Source organism: Littorina saxatilis, linkage group LG2 (assembly GCF_037325665.1).
Source record: "Littorina saxatilis isolate snail1 linkage group LG2, US_GU_Lsax_2.0, whole genome shotgun sequence".
Classification (NCBI taxonomy): Eukaryota; Metazoa; Mollusca; class Gastropoda; order Littorinimorpha; family Littorinidae; genus Littorina; species Littorina saxatilis.
The window spans coordinates 96960378-96978941 of record NC_090246.1 but is presented as its reverse complement, the minus strand read 5'-3'; the positions used below and the strand labels follow the sequence as shown (position 1 = coordinate 96978941).

General features: G+C 43.9%; 1 protein-coding gene across 1 annotated transcript; it reads right to left on the bottom strand.

Annotated features, from left to right (window-relative positions):
• Positions 1–2421: 2421 nt before the first annotated feature.
• Positions 2422–18540, bottom strand: LOC138960258 (2',5'-phosphodiesterase 12-like). The gene is made up of 6 exons (XM_070332071.1): positions 17566–18540; positions 17173–17312; positions 16621–16783; positions 15606–15894; positions 14139–14253; positions 2422–4543 (listed from the first exon to the last, which is right to left on the bottom strand). Exons 1-6 carry the CDS (start codon positions 18408–18410, stop codon positions 4278–4280), a joined length of 1818 nt encoding a protein of 605 aa, XP_070188172.1. The 5' UTR covers positions 18411–18540; the 3' UTR covers positions 2422–4277.
• Between the last annotated feature and the right edge of the window lie 24 nt (positions 18541–18564).

The following is an 18564-nucleotide window of genomic DNA, read 5'->3' as shown; positions in this document are numbered from 1 at the left end:
CACACACACTTACTTGTGTGAAAAGCACACAACAAAATCCAAGCAAGTTTTAACTTGTTTTAAATGCATGCTGTAATTTGCCACAACACTCAAATCATTCAATCACTGGTACAGACCTGTTTACCCGTACTATTTTGGAGTAATTTATTACTATTTTGGGGGAGAAAATACTCCATTTGAGTTCAGACTACGATTTTCAAATGTGCTTCAACTGAGGTTTGTGCTACTAATGTTGTTGTTTGTAACCACTGGGTTACTATTTTGGTCATCAGATTACTATTTTTGACTTGACCATTACTCTTGTCAAGTTTTGGGGGTAAACAGGTCTGCTGGTAATTTTTTATCAGCTTGGTTTGGCTTAGATTTAACATTCTTACATGTGAAATAGATATCACAAGAAGAAAATAGCAAATGATAAGAAGATACAAAGCAGGAATCAAATTTGCATCATTCAAAATAATATTTGCATCATTCAATATGACTCATCAAGTGAACCAACTGTGCGTTTAACAGGGGGGAAAGTCCAACTTTTTGGTAAATCTGACTGCTAATTTTTACTCATAATAAAACATTTATCAAAACAAAAACACACACAAAAACCAGCAGCATACTTAGACTTGTAGATCGATGAATTTAACAAGGCATGGTATTTTTTTCTTCCGTACCATAAATGTTCCTTCTCTTATCACTTTCATTTTTCTCCCTCCATTGTGTTTGTGTTAGCGAGCGTGCACTTCTGGGTCACATTTTTTTAATTTTAGATTTGGTGTTCTGAAGAGCTTATCTCTCCACACACAAAATTAACTGGTTTCATAAAACTGGATCTAAATTCAAACAGTAGAAAGATTCCTTGACAAAAATATGTTACATGTACAGCATACATACCAGTGTTTATAAGAAAACTGCACATATATGTACGTACACAAATTCCTTGACATCAGCTTTATATGTGAAGTACTGCAAAAAAGCTAGATAAAATAACTATCAAGTTACACTGGCACCAATAATGTATCTGGTAGCAGTTCCTGTTATAGCAAAAGCTATCAAAAATATGCACCACTGATTTTTCAGAGATAACAAGTGCACGTATACGTACACATATTCAAAAGCCACACTGGCTGTATCTCACCGACATGCCATACTTGATAATTGAATGCAAATAGTGCAAAGGCTCTTGTATGTGCTGTGTAATGATTATGCAAACAGAAACTGAATATCACCCATGTTATAGAGAACTCTTATAAGCATACCTCTCAATCCCCAAAAGACCCTCCCCCCCCCCCCCCCCCCCCCCCCCACGTCCCACACCCTCCCCCGCTTTAAGATCCTGTGTTCTGAAATGTTCTGTTCACAGACTAAATTTACCACCATTTTAAAACCCAATTTTCTGTTCACAGACTAAATTTACCACCCTTTTAAGACCCAATTTTCTGTTCACAGACTAAATTTACCACCCTTTTAAGACCCAATTTTCTGTTCACAGACTAAATTTACCACCCTTTTAAGACCCAATTTTCTAGGATTGTTTAAGGTTTCAAAGAGGGGGTTCCAATGTAGCTAGCTGAGTAAAAGCTGTCACACCATCATTATGTTCAATCCTCTAAAACAACAAAATTAATAATAAATCCTTTGCGCAGGTAAGCATTCTTTTACTAGTTTTTGCACCATCCTCAAAGAAGATAACCCCTCCATAGCTAAGCATGAACAGGTAAGCTGACACAGTAGCAAGCTGTAAACAGGCAATGTGGTAGTGATGATGAGGTGCCTCAAACCACCTGGTAGAAACAGGGTAAGCTACAAAACACTGCCCATTTACTATAACAAGTTCTGCCTGCATGGCAAATGTGTTTAATATATATATCAATATATATATATATATATATTTAAGATATATCTTACATTAAAAGACAATCATAAGCTGAACAATCTCAACATTTTACTCTAGACATTTCATGTCGCCAATTCTCAGTTTGAACAATACTGTGAAAATCTTTGTTAAAATTAAAACAAACAACAAACAAAGCAACCACGGATCCACTTCATGCATGAATATGCAATAAATAAATAATACACATCAATATTGGGGTTAACCGGTAATTACTGATATTTTACCAGTTGAAATAAGAAAATACTGGAACAAAATTGGCTGCCGGTATGACCTACCGGTTGATATTTAGAACTACCGTTTTTTTCGCTGGTAAAAAAACAAAACCAGTACTCTGAGATGGACTCTTACTGGTTCCAATGACCAGCCTACCGTTTTTGACTCACATGCGAAGCAAAAGTGAGTCTATGTACTCACCCGAGTCGTCCGTCCGGACGTCCGTCCGGAAAACTTTAACGTTGGATATTTCTTGGACACTATTCAGTCTATCAGTACCAAATTTGGCAAGATGGTGTATGATGACAAGGCCCCAAAAAACATACATAGCATCTTGACCTTGCTTCAAGGTCAAGGTCGCAGGGGCCATAAATGTTGTCTAAAAAGCAGCTATTTTTCACATTTTTCCCATTTTCTCTGAAGTTTTTGAGATTGAATACCTCACCTATATATGATATATAGGGCAAAGTAAGCCCCATCTTTTGATACCAGTTTGGTTTACCTTGCTTCAAGGTCAAGGTCACAGGAGCTCTTCAAAGTTGGATTGTATACATATTTTGAAGTGACCTTGACCCTGAACTATGGAAGATAACTGTTTCAAACTTAAAAATTATGTGGGGCACATGTTATGCTTTCATCATGAGACACATTTGGTCACATATGATCAAGGTCAAGGTCACTTTGACCCTTATGAAATGTGACCAAAATAAGGTAGTGAACCACTAAAAGTGACCATATCTCATGGTAGAAAGAGCCAATAAGCACCATTGTACTTCCTATGTCTTGAATTAACAGCTTTGTGTTGCATGACCTTGGATGACCTTGACCTTGGGTCAAGGTCACATGTATTTTGGTGGGAAAAATGTGTAAAGCAGTTCTTAGTGTATGTCATTGCTAGGTCTAGTTATTTGACCTTGACCCTGAAGGTCAAGGTCATGTAAAGGTCAAGGTCAAGCATGTGAGTCGTATGGGCTTTGCCCTTCTTGTTTTCTGGACTGTTTACATTATAAAAGTTTGCGTACCGGTTTGAAAAAATACTAGCGCCATCACTGCACACGTAAAAACGGTAATACGCATTTCATTGTTGTTGGAGTTCAGATAAAAAAAATGTAATTCATAATATACCAAAAATGCAGCTCATGATCCCACAGACAAACAACAAGTCCACAAGCTTAAAAAACATTTTTTAAAGAGAATAATCCACAGTGAAAGCAGAAAGAATAAAATGTGGCAGAAACAAAACAGATTTGTCACTAAAGTAATATCTTCATATTTGCCATTTTAAGCTTCAAAAGCTATGTAAGCTTCAACACAGTTCAGAGACATCCTGCTTGCTGCTGCGCCGGCAGACAAAATGTTCCCTCTTTATCTTCACCGCGCTAGCAGCACAACCCCTCACGTGGAGGTGTTTTCAGACAGGCCAGACACAGGTTGTCCCGGAGGTGAACAGACAAACACACAGTTTCTACACACATTCATGGTCTGTATTGGTCCTACTTCTCTTTTAACATTTATCTATTTCTTCTTGAACACTTAATTTCAAACCATTTAGCAGCACTAAAAGTCTTTTGTTTCTTTACAATTGTACAAGCCACATGTGGAATTTAGGAGCAATAACTACAAAGCCCCATACAAGTAATGTCTAGGGTAGGACTCGGTCACCACAAGTAGTGGTCTGGAAATTACTTTTTGTCCTCCCCAAAAGTGTTTTTTTAAGACATGGAGAGTAGCATGCCCGCTGCAATAGCAGCCGCTGTTACATTCAGGAAGTTACAACCACTACAATGCTTTTCTGCAACAGGGAATTTCTTCTTTAACACAAAATATATCTTACTTGAAATATAAACAGAAATAACTTTTCACATCATACCGATATCTTAAAGTTCAGAGCTTTTTCATTCACCCATTGTCAATTATAGCACAAGCCAGTTTCATTATGCCAAAAATACAGATCACAGTTCACTTTGAAAAGCAGCTTTTACGGTCTTAGAAAGTAGCACATCTACATAATCTGTTCACCACCTACCCCATTCTGGCTATGAAATAGCTGACAACCAAAATAACTCCAGGATGCTGTTTCTCAAATAAATGAAAGCTTCTGAAGCAACATCTATGAAGCTTGACCAAATTATAGTCACACTGTACTTGACAATCAGTGGTGCACCAGCGTTTTAAGCTATACTTTCCAGGTCAGATCACAGACCTGGGCTATATGGTCAGAGGGGAAGACAACACTGGGGAGACCGGAATGGAGGGTAACCTCTTCATGGGAAGGCATGGGAACCACCTGCTTGACAGCTAGATTCTTGGAGTCAGCGAAGATGTAGTCCAGCATGCCGTGAAAGTTTGGTGTGTAGTTGGTGTAGTCTACGACGCCACAAGCACTGATCAGGTCAAAGTCATGTCGCAACTCCAAGCCTTCAATTTTCTCCTCTTCTCCACCTGTAAAGCAAAGAAATCTGTAGCTGTGTCGAAGTTAAAATGCATGTGCCTGTTTAAAAGTGAGCTTGTGATCTGTGGGTCAGAATCCGGGCCGGGACAGACACGGGTCAACTTTATGTGCAAACTCAGTGACGGTATCAATGTTCCACCCCCAGCGACTCTGCTGCTGCTAGCTTTCCACTTGGAGGAAGCAACCCGAATTTCCCAGCGATGGGACAATAAAGTGATGAAAAAAAGAAAAACTTCAGTTTTGTCCATGGGACAAAGAAATGACTCCACAGTTAAAGAGTAAGTACAGTGGTCGACGCTTATAAAAAAACGCGGTTAATAAAAACAGCCGTTTTTTAAATACAGTCTGGTCCGGTCCGGATTTACCACTACATAACCTATGTAAAATTCCGCCGGTTATTAACTACAGGGGCCGTTTAATAAAAACACTTTTTGTTCATTTCCTCTCTGCTCAGAGGGTTAGTAGTCGCCTTCTGGTCGTGAATTCTTGTCAGTAAACCGTTAGATGACAACTCAAGACACTTCAGCGTTTGTGTGAACAGTGATCTGTTAGGAAACGCTACCGTTGCTGAGCTTTGGTTCAGTTTTGTGTGTTGCATGTAGTTGACTTATTTTTACTTTGTGGGAAAGTACCGATATTATATTTTGTAAACACAATATTTATGCTTGGACGAGAATGCAGGTGAACTTTCTAGTCCTGTCAAAACAAGTTGTTTACCATGCTGATTTAGTGTGAGTTCGTGGCGTTCGTTCGGATTAAGTGCGTCGGCGCTTTTTGATGTACGTCATAAGAGAATGTCGCTAGTTTAGTCCATGCACGGCTCGTATAATGTAGTTGTATCGTGTTCGGTCTGGAATATTCTCGAGATTGAGTATTTACTATATATGCCAGCGCGATTTGAATGTTAAAGAAGCTTCTATTTGAGTTCTGCTACGTTGTGCAGTTGTATGTATTGAATGCTGAATAAATCCTCGAACTCAATTTGACGAGTTGTTTTCTGCTGCTGCGAAGACGGGCGACGTAGAATAAAAGAACACAACTATACGACGTTTGAGAACTTGTGGCAATCTCAAGTGTCGTGTAACAATTGGGGGCCAAGCCAAGGATCTACGTTTAACGCCAAGGGTTTTCCAGCGTCAAGACAGTCACAGGAGGTAGCCATCAATCGGGTGTATCCTGAGGGATCAGTATTGAGACTACGGAACCGTGGATTCGGTGTGACTGTGGGAAGAGTTTGGTAATCGCCGCAACTCGATACGGTGAGCGACGCCGGAGTGTATCGGGATTACAGAGGTTAGCTGCCGTTTGGACGAGACGGACTTCGTCGCGGAGCTAGTGCATTAATACTACGAAATACGACTGGGGTACGTCGTGTACGTATCGTGAGCAGAGTGCGCCGTCACGTTAGACGAGGAGGGTGGCAGCCTGCGTCTACGAAGGTGAACAGCGACGAGAGAAGCATCGGAGGTGCAGTAGAGACTGTGTTCTTTTAGAAGACTACATTCGTCTACGTTCGTGGCTGTGAAAGAATACAGACGAACGCACCGGAAAAGACCAGAATGGCTGAATTCTGGGCAAAAGGAGTTGAACTGGGACTGAAAGGCAAGCAGCTGACGGAGTTCGTCGAGTCCCAGACACAACTGCTAGCGCAGCGTGAAGAAAGACAAGCGCAGCGTGAGCGTGAAGAAAGACAAGCGCAGCGAGAAGAAAAAGAAAGACAAGCGCAGCGTGAGCGGGAAGAAAGACAAGCGCAGCGTGAGCGTGAAGAAAGACGAGCGCAGCGTGAAGAAAAAGAAAGAGAAGCACAGCGTGAAGAAAGACAAGCGCAGCGTGAAGAAAAGCAAATGGAGCTGAAACGCTTAGAGCTCCAGATAGAAATGGAGACCAAGCGCTTAGAGCTTCAGACAGAAATGGTGCGTGTTCAAACTGAGCACGAGGCACCACGCCAAAGAGATAACCAGCAGCAAATGCTACACAGGGCACCGAAACTTCCAGCATTCGCTGACGGGAAGGACCAGATCGACTGCTACCTTGCAAGATTCGAGAGGTTCGCTGAGAGTGCTAGATGGCAGCGCGACGACTGGGCGATTCAACTCAGCGCACATTTGACTGGGGCAGCACTTGAGGTCTACACTAGACTCTCAAATGATGACGCCAGAGACTATGATGTACTGAAGGAAGCTCTGTTGCGTTGCTACAATTTCACTGAAAGGGGCTACCGTCAACGCTTCCGCGAATGCCAGCCATTGTCTGGAGAGACACCGAGCCAGTTTGTGGAGCGCCTGTCGTCATACCTGCAGAAGTGGGTGGAGTTATCAGGTGAAGAGCAGTCATACGAGAGTCTGCGGGACTTGATCGTGAAGGAGCAGTTCCTTAATGCATGCCCGAAGGACCTGGCGACCCGCTTGGAAGAGCAAAAACTGCGGGGTTTGAAGGACATTACTGATGCTGCTGAGCGTTATCTCATTGCTCATGGAAGGACCCTGGGGACGTCAAAGTCATCGAAACCTTTCCAGAAGAGCGGGAACCAGGGAAACCAACCTGCCAAGGGACAAACTGAGTCCGCACCATCATCCAATGAAGGGCAGAACATAACGTGTTTCCTTTGCAATGCCAAGGGCCACCGAGTCGCCAACTGTCCCCAAAAGAAAAATAACGGACATGTCAATGACAAAGCGCAAGAACATCGACGGAGATATTACGACAACAAGAGGCAAACGAGTGGCTCGAACCAACAAGTATGTGCGAGCAGCGTCATACTTCCAAGGGCTGCCGAGCAAGTGGCTACACCATCGGACGTGGAAGAATGTATATCTGATGGCCAGCTTTTACTCGCCAATGGCAGGTCAATCTCTGTCGTCGCCAGCGCAGCTGTGTCAGTGTCGAACATGCCCGTGTCGAAGGGATTTGTTGAGAAGCAGGAAGTGACTGTTCTCAGAGATTCGGGCTGCAATGGAGTCATTGTCAAAGAGGATCTGGTGCCAACAGAGAAGTTCACTGGTGACTTCAAGTGGACGCTCATGGCTGACAGCAAATGCGTGAAGGCACCAGTGGTAGAAATCCAGATCGATACTCCATACTTCACCGGAGAAGTTGAGGCCGTCTGCCTGAAGAAGCCCTTGTACGATCTACTAATTGGGAACATTGGGGGTGCGAGACGTCCTGATGACCCTGATTTCGAATGGAGAATGGGCTCAGCTCAGCCTGCTGCTGAGGAGGAAGACCCACTGCCATTCGCGAATGAAGATGTCAGCGAACTGTTACGAGATGACAGAGCAACTGTGCATCGCCGCGACCAGCCGCAGGTTGTAAGCGCTGTGACGACCAGAGCCCAGGCGAAGAAGGACAAAACAACTACGCCACTCAGGGTCACCAACAGTTCTGCAACTGCTGTCGTGGACAGGGATCGGCTGATTCAGCTACAGGAAGCTGATTTGACCTTGACAAAGTACAGGAGTCGTCCTGTCAAGGAGATGACTAAGGGCGAAGGCACTGTGCACTTTGAAGTAAAGGCCAAGATCCTGTACAGAGTGTTCCAGCACCCGAGAGTCAACGGTGGGAAGCCATTACGTCAAGTTCTGGTGCCTCAACCACTTAGGCGCCAGGTGATGGAGGTGGCCCACGACTCTATTATGGGAGGTCACCTGGGGGTCAAGAAGACATCGGACAGAATCCAGGCTGCGTTTTACTGGCCAGGACTGCATGCAGATGTGACTCGATTCTGCCGATCGTGTGATATTTGCCAGAAAACCATACCTCGAGGAAGGGTCCCGAAAGTGCCGTTGCAGAAGATGCCTTTGATCGACCGACCTTTCAAGAGGGTAGCCATTGACCTCATCGGCGAGATCAAACCGCCAAGTGAAGCGGGTCATCGTTGGGTACTGACCCTGGTAGACTATGCAACCAGGTACCCAGAAGCCGTGCCTCTGAAGAAAATTGACACCGAGACTGTAGCCGAGGCACTTGTGGACATTTTCAGCAGAATTGGGGTTCCTGAAGAGATCCTCACAGACCTGGGGACACAGTTTGTCTCTGAATGCATGGAGGAGGTCAACAGGCTGCTGAGCATTCGTCACTTGACTACGACACCCTATCACCCGATGTGCAATGGGCTGGTCGAAAAATTCAATGCGACGCTGAAGTCCACGCTGAAGAAACTATGCAGTGAGCAGCCAAGGCAGTGGCATCGCTACATCAATGCCTTGCTGTTTGCATACAGGGAGATGCCACAAGAGTCCACTGGATTCTCCCCGTTCGAGCTGATGTACGGGCGGACCGTGAGAGGCCCGATGCAGATACTAAAGGAATTGTGGACGAAAGATGTGGACACACCTGAAGTGAAGAACAGTTACCAGTACGTGTTTGAGTTGCGAGAGAAACTGGAGGAGACTCTCGAGATTGCGAGAGAAAACTTGAGAAAGTCTCAGGATAGTGGAAAGCACTACTACGACCGCAAAGCCGTAAACAGGAAGTTTACACCAGGTAACAAAGTGCTGATACTGCTCCCCACTGATCACAACAAACTACTGATGCAGTGGAAAGGCCCATACGAGGTTGAGGCCGTGGTAGGGATCAACGATTACAAGGTGAATGTCGGCAAGAAGTCCAAGATCTACCACGCTAACCTCCTGAAACTGTATGTGGAGAGACCTCCGGAAGCAGTACAGGTCGCAGCAAGTGTGGAAGAACCAGCCGAACTAGACGAGTTCGACGGAGAGGAACTACTGGAGTTGGGAGACCTCCACAAGAAAGAGGGAGTGGATGACGTCAAGTTAGGACCTGACCTGACGGAAGACCAGCAGAAGGAGCTGCATGATTTTATGGGCGACTTCACCCATAGGTTCTCTGATGTTCCAGGCTCTACGTCCTTGGTCGAACATGAAGTCCACCTCACATCTGACGTTCCTGTTCGCTCAAAACCATACCCTATCCCGTTTCAGGCTCGGGAATCCTTGAAGAAGGACATTGACAGCATGTTGAAGATGGGGGTCATCCGTGAGTCATCATCCCCTTACTCATCTCCCGTTGTTGTGGTCAAGAAGAAAGACGGCACAAACAGGGTATGCATTGACTTCAGGAAAGTCAATAAGATCACCGTGTTTGACCCTGAACCAATGCCGACGGCAACTGATCTATTCCGACAGTTAACTGGCAGTAAGATCTTCTCGAAGATCGATCTCAGCAAGGGATATTGGCAAATTCCTGTGCGCGAAGAGGACATACCAAAGACCGCCTTTGCAACTCCAGACGGAACGTATGAGTGCCTGCGGATGCCTTTTGGCATGGTGAACAGTGGTGCTACCCTGAAGAGGGGAATGCGAAAAATGCTCAAAGGAATGAAGAATGTTGTGTACTACTGGGATGATCTGCTAGTCCACACGGAGACCTTTGAGGAGCATCTGGAGACTTTGAGGGAACTGTTTTCCCGCCTGACAAAAGCCAATCTGACCGTGAGACCCAGCAAGTGCATTTTGGGGACCGACAACGTTGACTTCATAGGTCATTCACTGAAGGAAGGTCAAAAGGGGCTTTTGTTGGAAAACGTCACCAAGATCCTCAATGCGCCACGTCCTGAAACCAAGAAGCAGGTGCGATCCTTCCTTGGATTGGCTGGGTACTACAGAGAGTTCATTCCAAACTTCGCCGCCATAACGGCGCCTTTGTCGGACATGACCCGAAAAGGATGCCCCAACCGAATACTCTGGGGACCAGCTCAGGAGAAGGCATACCAGATCGTGCGCGACCTGATGTCACGAGACCCGGTGCTACGCCTTCCTGATACTGCCAAAGAGTTCATCTTGCGTACAGACGCATCGGACGAAGGGATCGGCGCCATGCTGATGCAAGAGCATGGAGGTAAACCGTTTCCGGTCAGCTATGCCAGCAAGAAGCTGTCAGGAGCCGAGAAGAACTACTCGACCATGGAGAAAGAGTGTTTAGCCATCGTGTGGGGAATCAAGAAATTTGAACTCTACCTCCAAGGGGTGAAATTCGTGCTTCAGACTGATCACAAACCCCTCACCTACCTGAACTCTGCGAAGTTTGTGAATAATCGTATCATGAGGTGGGTGATGTACTTGCAGAACTTTGATATGCGAGTGGAATCGATCAAAGGTTCAGACAATGTTGGAGCAGATTTTCTCAGCCGAGTATGTGAGTAAAACTGTGTTCATTCTCCAACAGACTAATGTACATACCTGGATTTCAATCTGTTATGTATACATAATATGTGTACAAGTAGCGTTTCAATGATTGAAAGAAATTAGGTAAATTTCTTCTGGTGTTGGGGGTAATGTTAGGAAACGCTACCGTTGCTGAGCTTTGGTTCAGTTTTGTGTGTTGCATGTAGTTGACTTATTTTTACTTTGTGGGAAAGTACCGATATTATATTTTGTAAACACAATATTTATGCTTGGACGAGAATGCAGGTGAACTTTCTAGTCCTGTCAAAACAAGTTGTTTACCATGCTGATTTAGTGTGAGTTCGTGGCGTTCGTTCGGATTAAGTGCGTCGGCGCTTTTTGATGTACGTCATAAGAGAATGTCGCTAGTTTAGTCCATGCACGGCTCGTATAATGTAGTTGTATCGTGTTCGGTCTGGAATATTCTCGAGATTGAGTATTTACTATATATGCCAGCGCGATTTGAATGTTAAAGAAGCTTCTATTTGAGTTCTGCTACGTTGTGCAGTTGTATGTATTGAATGCTGAATAAATCCTCGAACTCAATTTGACGAGTTGTTTTCTGCTGCTGCGAAGACGGGCGACGTAGAATAAAAGAACACAACTATACGACGTTTGAGAACTTGTGGCAATCTCAAGTGTCGTGTAACATGATCACACCCTTGTAAACCGTCAGATGACAACTCACACCCTTATCAGTAAAACATCAGATGACAATTCAACACTGTCTGGTCTTTCTTCTCACTGGATAAGCAGTGAAACTGAAAATGGCTTCAACTTCAGCTTTAGCTTCAAAAAAAAGAAAAAGAATGGATCCGACATCCAAAGACAAAGTTGACTTGCTTGATCGCTACTGAAAACTGAATGCAAGAAGTATGAGGGAGGGCGCTGCAAGTCCTCACAATGGGACTTGGGAGGAGGGGGTTTGAACACGCTGCCAAGTTTGACACTATGGGAGGGGAGATCCCTGACACTATGGGAGGGGAGATCCCTGACACTATGGGAGGGGAGATCCCTGACACTATGGGAGGGGAGATCCCTGACACTATGGGAGGGGAGATCCCTGACACTATGGGAGGGGAGATCTGTGACACTATGGGAGGGGAGATCTGTGACACTATGGGAGGGGAGATCCCTGACACTATGGGAGGGGAGATCCCTGACACTATGGGAGGGGAGATCTGTGACACTATGGGAGGGGAGATCCCTGACACTATGGGAGGGGAGATCTGTGACACTATGGGAGGGGAGATCTGTGACACTATGGGAGGGGAGATCCCTGACACTATGGGAGGGGAGATCTGTGACACTATGGGAGGGGAGATCCCTGACACTATGGGAGGGGAGATCTGTGACACTATGGGAGGGGAGATCTGTGACACTATGGGAGGGGAGATCTGTGACACTATGGGAGGGGAGATCCCTGACACTATGGGAGGGGAGATCCCTGACACTATGGGAGGGGAGATCTGTGACACTATGGGAGGGGAGATCCCTGACACTATGGGAGGGGAGATCCCTGACACTATGGGAGGGAGATCTGTGACACTATGGGAGGGGAGATCCCTGACACTATGGGAGGGGAGATCTGTGACACTATGGGAGGGGAGATCTGTGACACTATGGGAGGGGAGATCCCTGACACTATGGGAGGGGAGATCCCTGACACTATGGGAGGGGAGATCTGTGACACTATGGGAGGGGAGATCCCTGACACTATGGGAGGGGAGATCTGTGACACTATGGGAGGGGAGATCTGTGACACTATGGGAGGGGAGATCCCTGACACTATGGGAGGGGAGATCTGTGACACTATGGGAGGGGAGATCCCTGACACTATGGGAGGGGAGATCTGTGACACTATGGGAGGGGAGATCTGTGACACTATGGGAGGGGAGATCTGTGACACTATGGGAGGGGAGATCTGTGACACTATGGGAGGGGAGATCCCTGACACTATGGGAGGGGAGATCTGTGACACTATGGGAGGGGAGATCTGTGACACTATGGGAGGGGAGATCCCTGACACTATGGGAGGGGAGATCCCTGACACTATGGGAGGGGAGATCCCTGACACTATGGGAGGGGAGATCCCTGACACTATGGGAGGGGAGATCTGTGACACTATGGGAGGGGAGATCTGTGACACTATGGGAGGGGAGATCTGTGACACTATGGGAGGGGAGATCCCTGACACTATGGGAGGGGAGATCCGTGACACTATGGGAGGGGAGATCCCTGACACTATGGGAGGGGAGATCCGTGACTTTTTGCGCAAACAGCCCATGGATCAGAATACCATAGAACAATGCCTCGGCAAACTGTGATGTGCGATACATGTACATATTCTGAATCGTTTTTATTTGTCATTAAAATGCTTTTGGTAAAGTTTCAAAACAGTTGTACGGTGAAATCTGTTTACGGTATCCCGACCGACCCTTTTTTTTTTGCGCGACCCTAGACTTTGTTTTGGCATTTGGAAAGAAAAAAGAATTAATAATAAAAAATTTTAAAAGTCTTTGTTTTTTGGCAAAATAACTTAAAAATATGGGGTTTTTTTAGAAAATTTTTTTTTTAAAAAAATAACAAAAAATTCCCGACCTACCGAGCCTATTTTTTTGGGCCTATGTTACCGTAAACAGACTATTATTTTTTTTTTTGCCTTAGCTTGTATGCGTGCGTCGGTCTTCTTACCTTTCGTTACTGATGGACATGTTCAACACGCAGCCGTTTATTAAAAACGCCGCTTATTAAAAACACTTTTGTTCGGTCCCAAGGTGTTTTTTATAAGCGGCGACTACTGTACTATGCAAAAGGTATCCAATTGAACTGTTGCTTCTGCTGACTCATGACATTTTTTGGATACTGAATTGAATCTTAATAAAATAACTATATGTAAGTGTCCAGGCTGAAGAAGTTCTCATTTGTTGTTCACTATTTATGTGCAAATTCGTTTTTAAGCGCCTCCAGCATTTACTTATCTTTCTTGTTATATGAAGTCTTATATCGCGCGCATATCTCCAGACTCGGACTCAAGGCGCAGGGATCTATTTATGCCGTGTGAGATGGAATTTTTTACACAATACATCACGCATTCACATCGACCAGCAGATCGCAGCCATTTCGGCGCATATCCTACTTTTCACGGCCTATTATTCCAAGTCACACGGGTATTGTCAGTTGTCAGTTTTGCCCTTCTCATTTTCTTTCTCCTCTTTTCATCACACACTCTTGCAATGGACTTTTTGGTGGAAGGACATACAAATAAAAATAATGAAAGACAATCACAAGAATAAGATCTTAGCCTCCTCGATAGCAAGGTGGTGAGAATTATTTGGTTTAGAGTATTTGGTGTATTTTGAGGGAAGGGGTAAGGCAAGATTTACTTGGTAATTCTCCTTACCACTACTCCAGTCCCCGTAGTCCTGGGGAACATTCTTTTTAGTCATCAGCTGTACAATGCCCTGACTTGGGCTGCTGTTGAAGTCACCACAAAACACCACAGCGATGCTTTTGCCCTGAATAACACAACGTAACACATATTTGTACTATCCTGACCAAAAAACAATGCATTAAACGAACCAAAATACAGTTAAAAAAAAGAACAAGAAGGGCAAAGCCCATACGACTCACGATCACATGCTTTACACATTTTTCCTACCAAAATACATGTGACCTTGACCCAAGGTCAAGGTCATCCAAGGTCATGCAACACAAAGCTGTTAATTCAAGACATAGGAAGTACAATGGTGCTTATTGGCTCTTTCTACCATGAGATATGGTCACTTTTAGTGGTTCACTACCTTATTTTGGTCACATTTCATAAGGGTCAAAGTGACCTTGACCTTGATCATATGTGACCAAATGTGTCTCATGATGAAAGCATAACATGTGCCCCACATAATTTTTAAGTTTGAAACAGTTATCTTCCATAGTTCAGGGTCAAGGTCACTTCAAAATATGTATACAATCCAACTTTGAAGAGCTCCTGTGACCTTGACCTTGAAGCAAGGTAAACCAAACTGGTATCAAAAGATGGGGCTTACTTTGCCCTATATATCATATATAGGTGAGGTATTGAATCTCAAAAACTTCAGAGAAAATGTGAAAAATGTGAAAAATAGCTGTTTTTTAGGCAACATTTATGGCCCCTGCGACCTTGACCTTGAAGCAAGGTCAAGATGCTATGTATGTTTTTTGGGGCCTTGTCATCATACACCATCTTGCCAAATTTGGTACTGATAGACTGAATAGTGTCCAAGAAATATCCAACGTTAAAGTTTTCCGGACGGACGGACGGACGGACGGACGACTCGGATGAGTACATAGACTCACTTTTGCTTCGCATGTGAGTCAAAAACACAGATGCTAATGGAAACAAGAATTGTGTCTCTGATATTTCTGCACTGATTTGTGATATGTCTGCATTCTTGGTTATTATCTTTGACTTTGTCTTTAGTTTTGACCATAATTGATTAACTCCTTCATAAAGTCCTCAAAGGGCCCGTTCCAAAGTTTCACTTTTCTGGGCAGCAACAGACACAAACAAACAAACAAACAAACAAACAAACAAAAACACACACAGAACCCTTTCTCCTGCCATCCTACACGCACCTTTCCCCCATTATACTGATAAGGCCAACAAAAAAAAGGTCTGTTTACGGTAACATAGGCCAAAAAAATAGGGTCGGTAGGTCGGGATTTTATTTTTTTTTTCTTCCAAAAAACCATATTTTTACGTTATTTTGCCAAAAAAACAAGATTTTTTTTTCCCCTCCAAATGCCAAAAAAAAGTCTGGGGTCGCGCAAAAAAACTAGGGTCGGTCGGGTTACCGTAAACAGACCTATTTTTTTTTTTGGCCTAACTCACCTGTTGGATGTATGGTCGACACACAGCCTCAATGTGCCTCACACTGGTAGCCCCTTGCAGCAGACGTACGTGACTAGCAGCAGGATGGAAATACAGGTGTGTGTTGGCCAGGCACAGGTACTTGCCTCGCTGCTGAAGCGACTCCACAACCATCGTCTGCAGAACTGTGCTGCGTTCATCCATCTTGGCTTGCAGTTTGGGAAGCTTTTCCACCGATGCTCGCAAGTCTGAGCACGCTGGGTCGCTCAGCATCATCTCTGTCAAGCTCACGTCTTCCTGGCTCACTATTCTGTTGGCAACACATGAGGTTGATCACTGATGCACAGACATTTTTATATTGGCAATATTAGACAAAACAGTAACAAGGCACACAAATTAACATCACCTTTAATCAAAACCAATAATTAAAAAAAGCCCCATGTGTCAAAGGTGAACATAATGACTTCTGAAAAACAGTATGCAGCTTCTGGTACTAAAAAGATTGGAGAAGTGAACCATACATGATGACACCTTCCTCTCAAGGACTATAACTAAGATGAAGGGAAAGAAAGCTGGCAGGGTTTATCTACAGATCTACAATTAAATATTATATGTATGCATAAAAACAGCACCTGGTACTAAAAATATTATGACCGTACATGAAAAAGAGAAGTGAACCATACATGATGACACCTTCCTCTCCATCACCACGGAGTATAACTAAGATGTGTAGAGAAAGAAAGCTGCCTGGGTCTATCTACAGATCTGCAATTAAATATTACAAAATGTATACACATCAGACACAAGAACAAGGGTACACGGAAAAGGCTGAAAATGACCCATGGTTCCAAAATAATACACTAATTCTGAGGATGGAGCACAAAAACAGCTCTGAAATTATGTCTTGGACTGGAGCTCACAAGAAAGTCTGATTTCAGCCAAAAGTCTGAAGATTCTCACATGTGTGATACATAAATGCACAAGATGCAAGATGCGCAGATGCACACACACTCACTCACTCAACACACTGTTTTACCTAAATTTGTCTCTGTGTATAAATATGGCGACCCCTTCACACCCCTGTTGGCCCTTGACCTTCAGTGACCCAGTGTAACCAAGGAGATCAAGAGATGGCAACAGCTCATTTTCAAACACCTTGCGATCCACTTCTTGCAGGCAGATGATGTCAGCATTGTATCCTGCAAACAGACATCACTTTGTTTTGGGGTAATTTTCACTTCTGTCGCTTTGTATTCCATGGTTGTTTCCACTGTGGTACATGTCGTCTCACAAAAAGTATATCTTGGTAAGGTCCTCTTATGCAAGGTGTCCTTTCATCGGAACTGAAAGGTCATGAAATTGCTGTACTGCATATATATATTAAAATGCCCTTAAAATGTTAATGTGTTATTTTTCATTTTCTTATTTAGGTACATGTACCATGTCAGTCTGATTTACAATACTTCATTCAGAAAGATTAGCAACAACAAATACAATGATTTCAATTGTTTACTTACAGTGGTAAATGTCTACCTGTATTAGGGATGGATTTAAAACAGTGCTTACTAACACTAACTAATATTCCTACCTGTGATTTCTTTCAAAAGAAGTTGTCTGCGGTAGTCCATATCGAGAGCATAGGGTGGACAGTGTGGAAACAATACTTCACGTGCAAACTCAGAGTCAGAGTAGATGTCTGCCAGCAGGTTGTAGCTCACCACTCTGAAACTAAAGTATGTGAATTTTGTCATTTAGCACTTTCATACGATAGTCAACTGATCTCTGTGTGTGTCTGTGTGCGTATGGGACTGAACACATTTTTCAGTGCAAATATTAACTCATTCAGCGATCTAGAAATACATGTCAACTAGTTACAGGGGAAAAAAAGCATGACAATAGTGACTTGCTGCAAACACACGCACACACCATGGATAATTAAACATTCTGCATCAATTAAACTTTTATTTGTACACATACTTACCCATCAGGCTCTGTTCTTGTGGGTGTAAACAGGTGCCTGGTTTCAAAAGGGCACACCCCTGGTCCTGGTTTGACGTCATCTGAGACCACAAAATCTTCCCTCCCAACTTGTCCATTTCTACCAGGCACACATGTAAGTTTCAGTCGAAAGTCAATGTCTGCAGTTGTGGGTGTGTAAATCTGGTCGAAGCATTTGTGTGATACTGCACTATTGTCACTGTTAGAATCACCACCTTCTGCGCCTAAAACTTCTTCTTTTGGAGAAGATTCCAGTCGTTCCCATGTGAACACACTATTCTGCAAGTCTGCAAACTCTAATTCAAACCTAGGAAAGACTGGAAATCCTGCCATGATCGAAGAGGGGAGTGGTAACAGTTTTACCGTTGGTGCGTTGACAGATATGGGAATGTCCGTATTTCCTATCCTCAATCTGTTTCCCTCTATCCAGGCTGTGTTATTCGGAACTGTCTCGTCGACTTTTCGTCCGTTTGTGTTGATGATTAGCACGTTCAAATTATTCTCTGCGTCCTCTTCTCTATCTTCTCCAGCGCTGCTATTTGCGGGGACATTCTTCTTCTTTTTCTTCTTTTTGAAGAGACTTTTTGCTAGATTTGTTTTCAACCTGTTCAGAGCAGTCCCTACCTCTTCGAACTGTTTGCGGTCAAGATTGTACGCGCGAGACGTACTCCCTTCGTGGCAGTATTCAACTGTTATCTGCATCTTTTCGTCGCCGGGTATACAGCGCACATATGTAGATGCCATTTTTCTTGCATCTGAGCTTACTCTCCTGATGAAGGAAGTCGCACAAAAACGTAAACGTACCCCTCTGCAGATCCACATGAGCATTGCACAGGAAGTTGACAGGTTGTCATGAGAAAATCGTCTCAGCCATAAAAGAGCTGGAACTGATTCATTTTTTAAATTCAATTTCTCCTCAACAACGAGCACAGTCAGTAAAATAAATTAAGAGAATAATAACTCATGAGGTATGTTGTTAAAT

Bases quoted from the DNA above. Each gene is read 5' to 3' on its own strand.
- LOC138960258 (XM_070332071.1), bottom strand. From the start codon at position 18,410: ATGCTCATGTGGATCTGCAGAGGGGTACGTTTACGTTTTTGTGCGACT. The intron at 17,313-17,565 runs GTAAGTATGTGT...CACATACTTTAG, and splicing joins ACAAGAACAGAGCCTGATGG to TTTCAGAGTGGTGAGCTACA. The intron at 14,254-15,605 runs GTGAGTTAGGCC...TGTGTTATTCAG, and splicing joins GTCGACCATACATCCAACAG to GGCAAAAGCATCGCTGTGGT.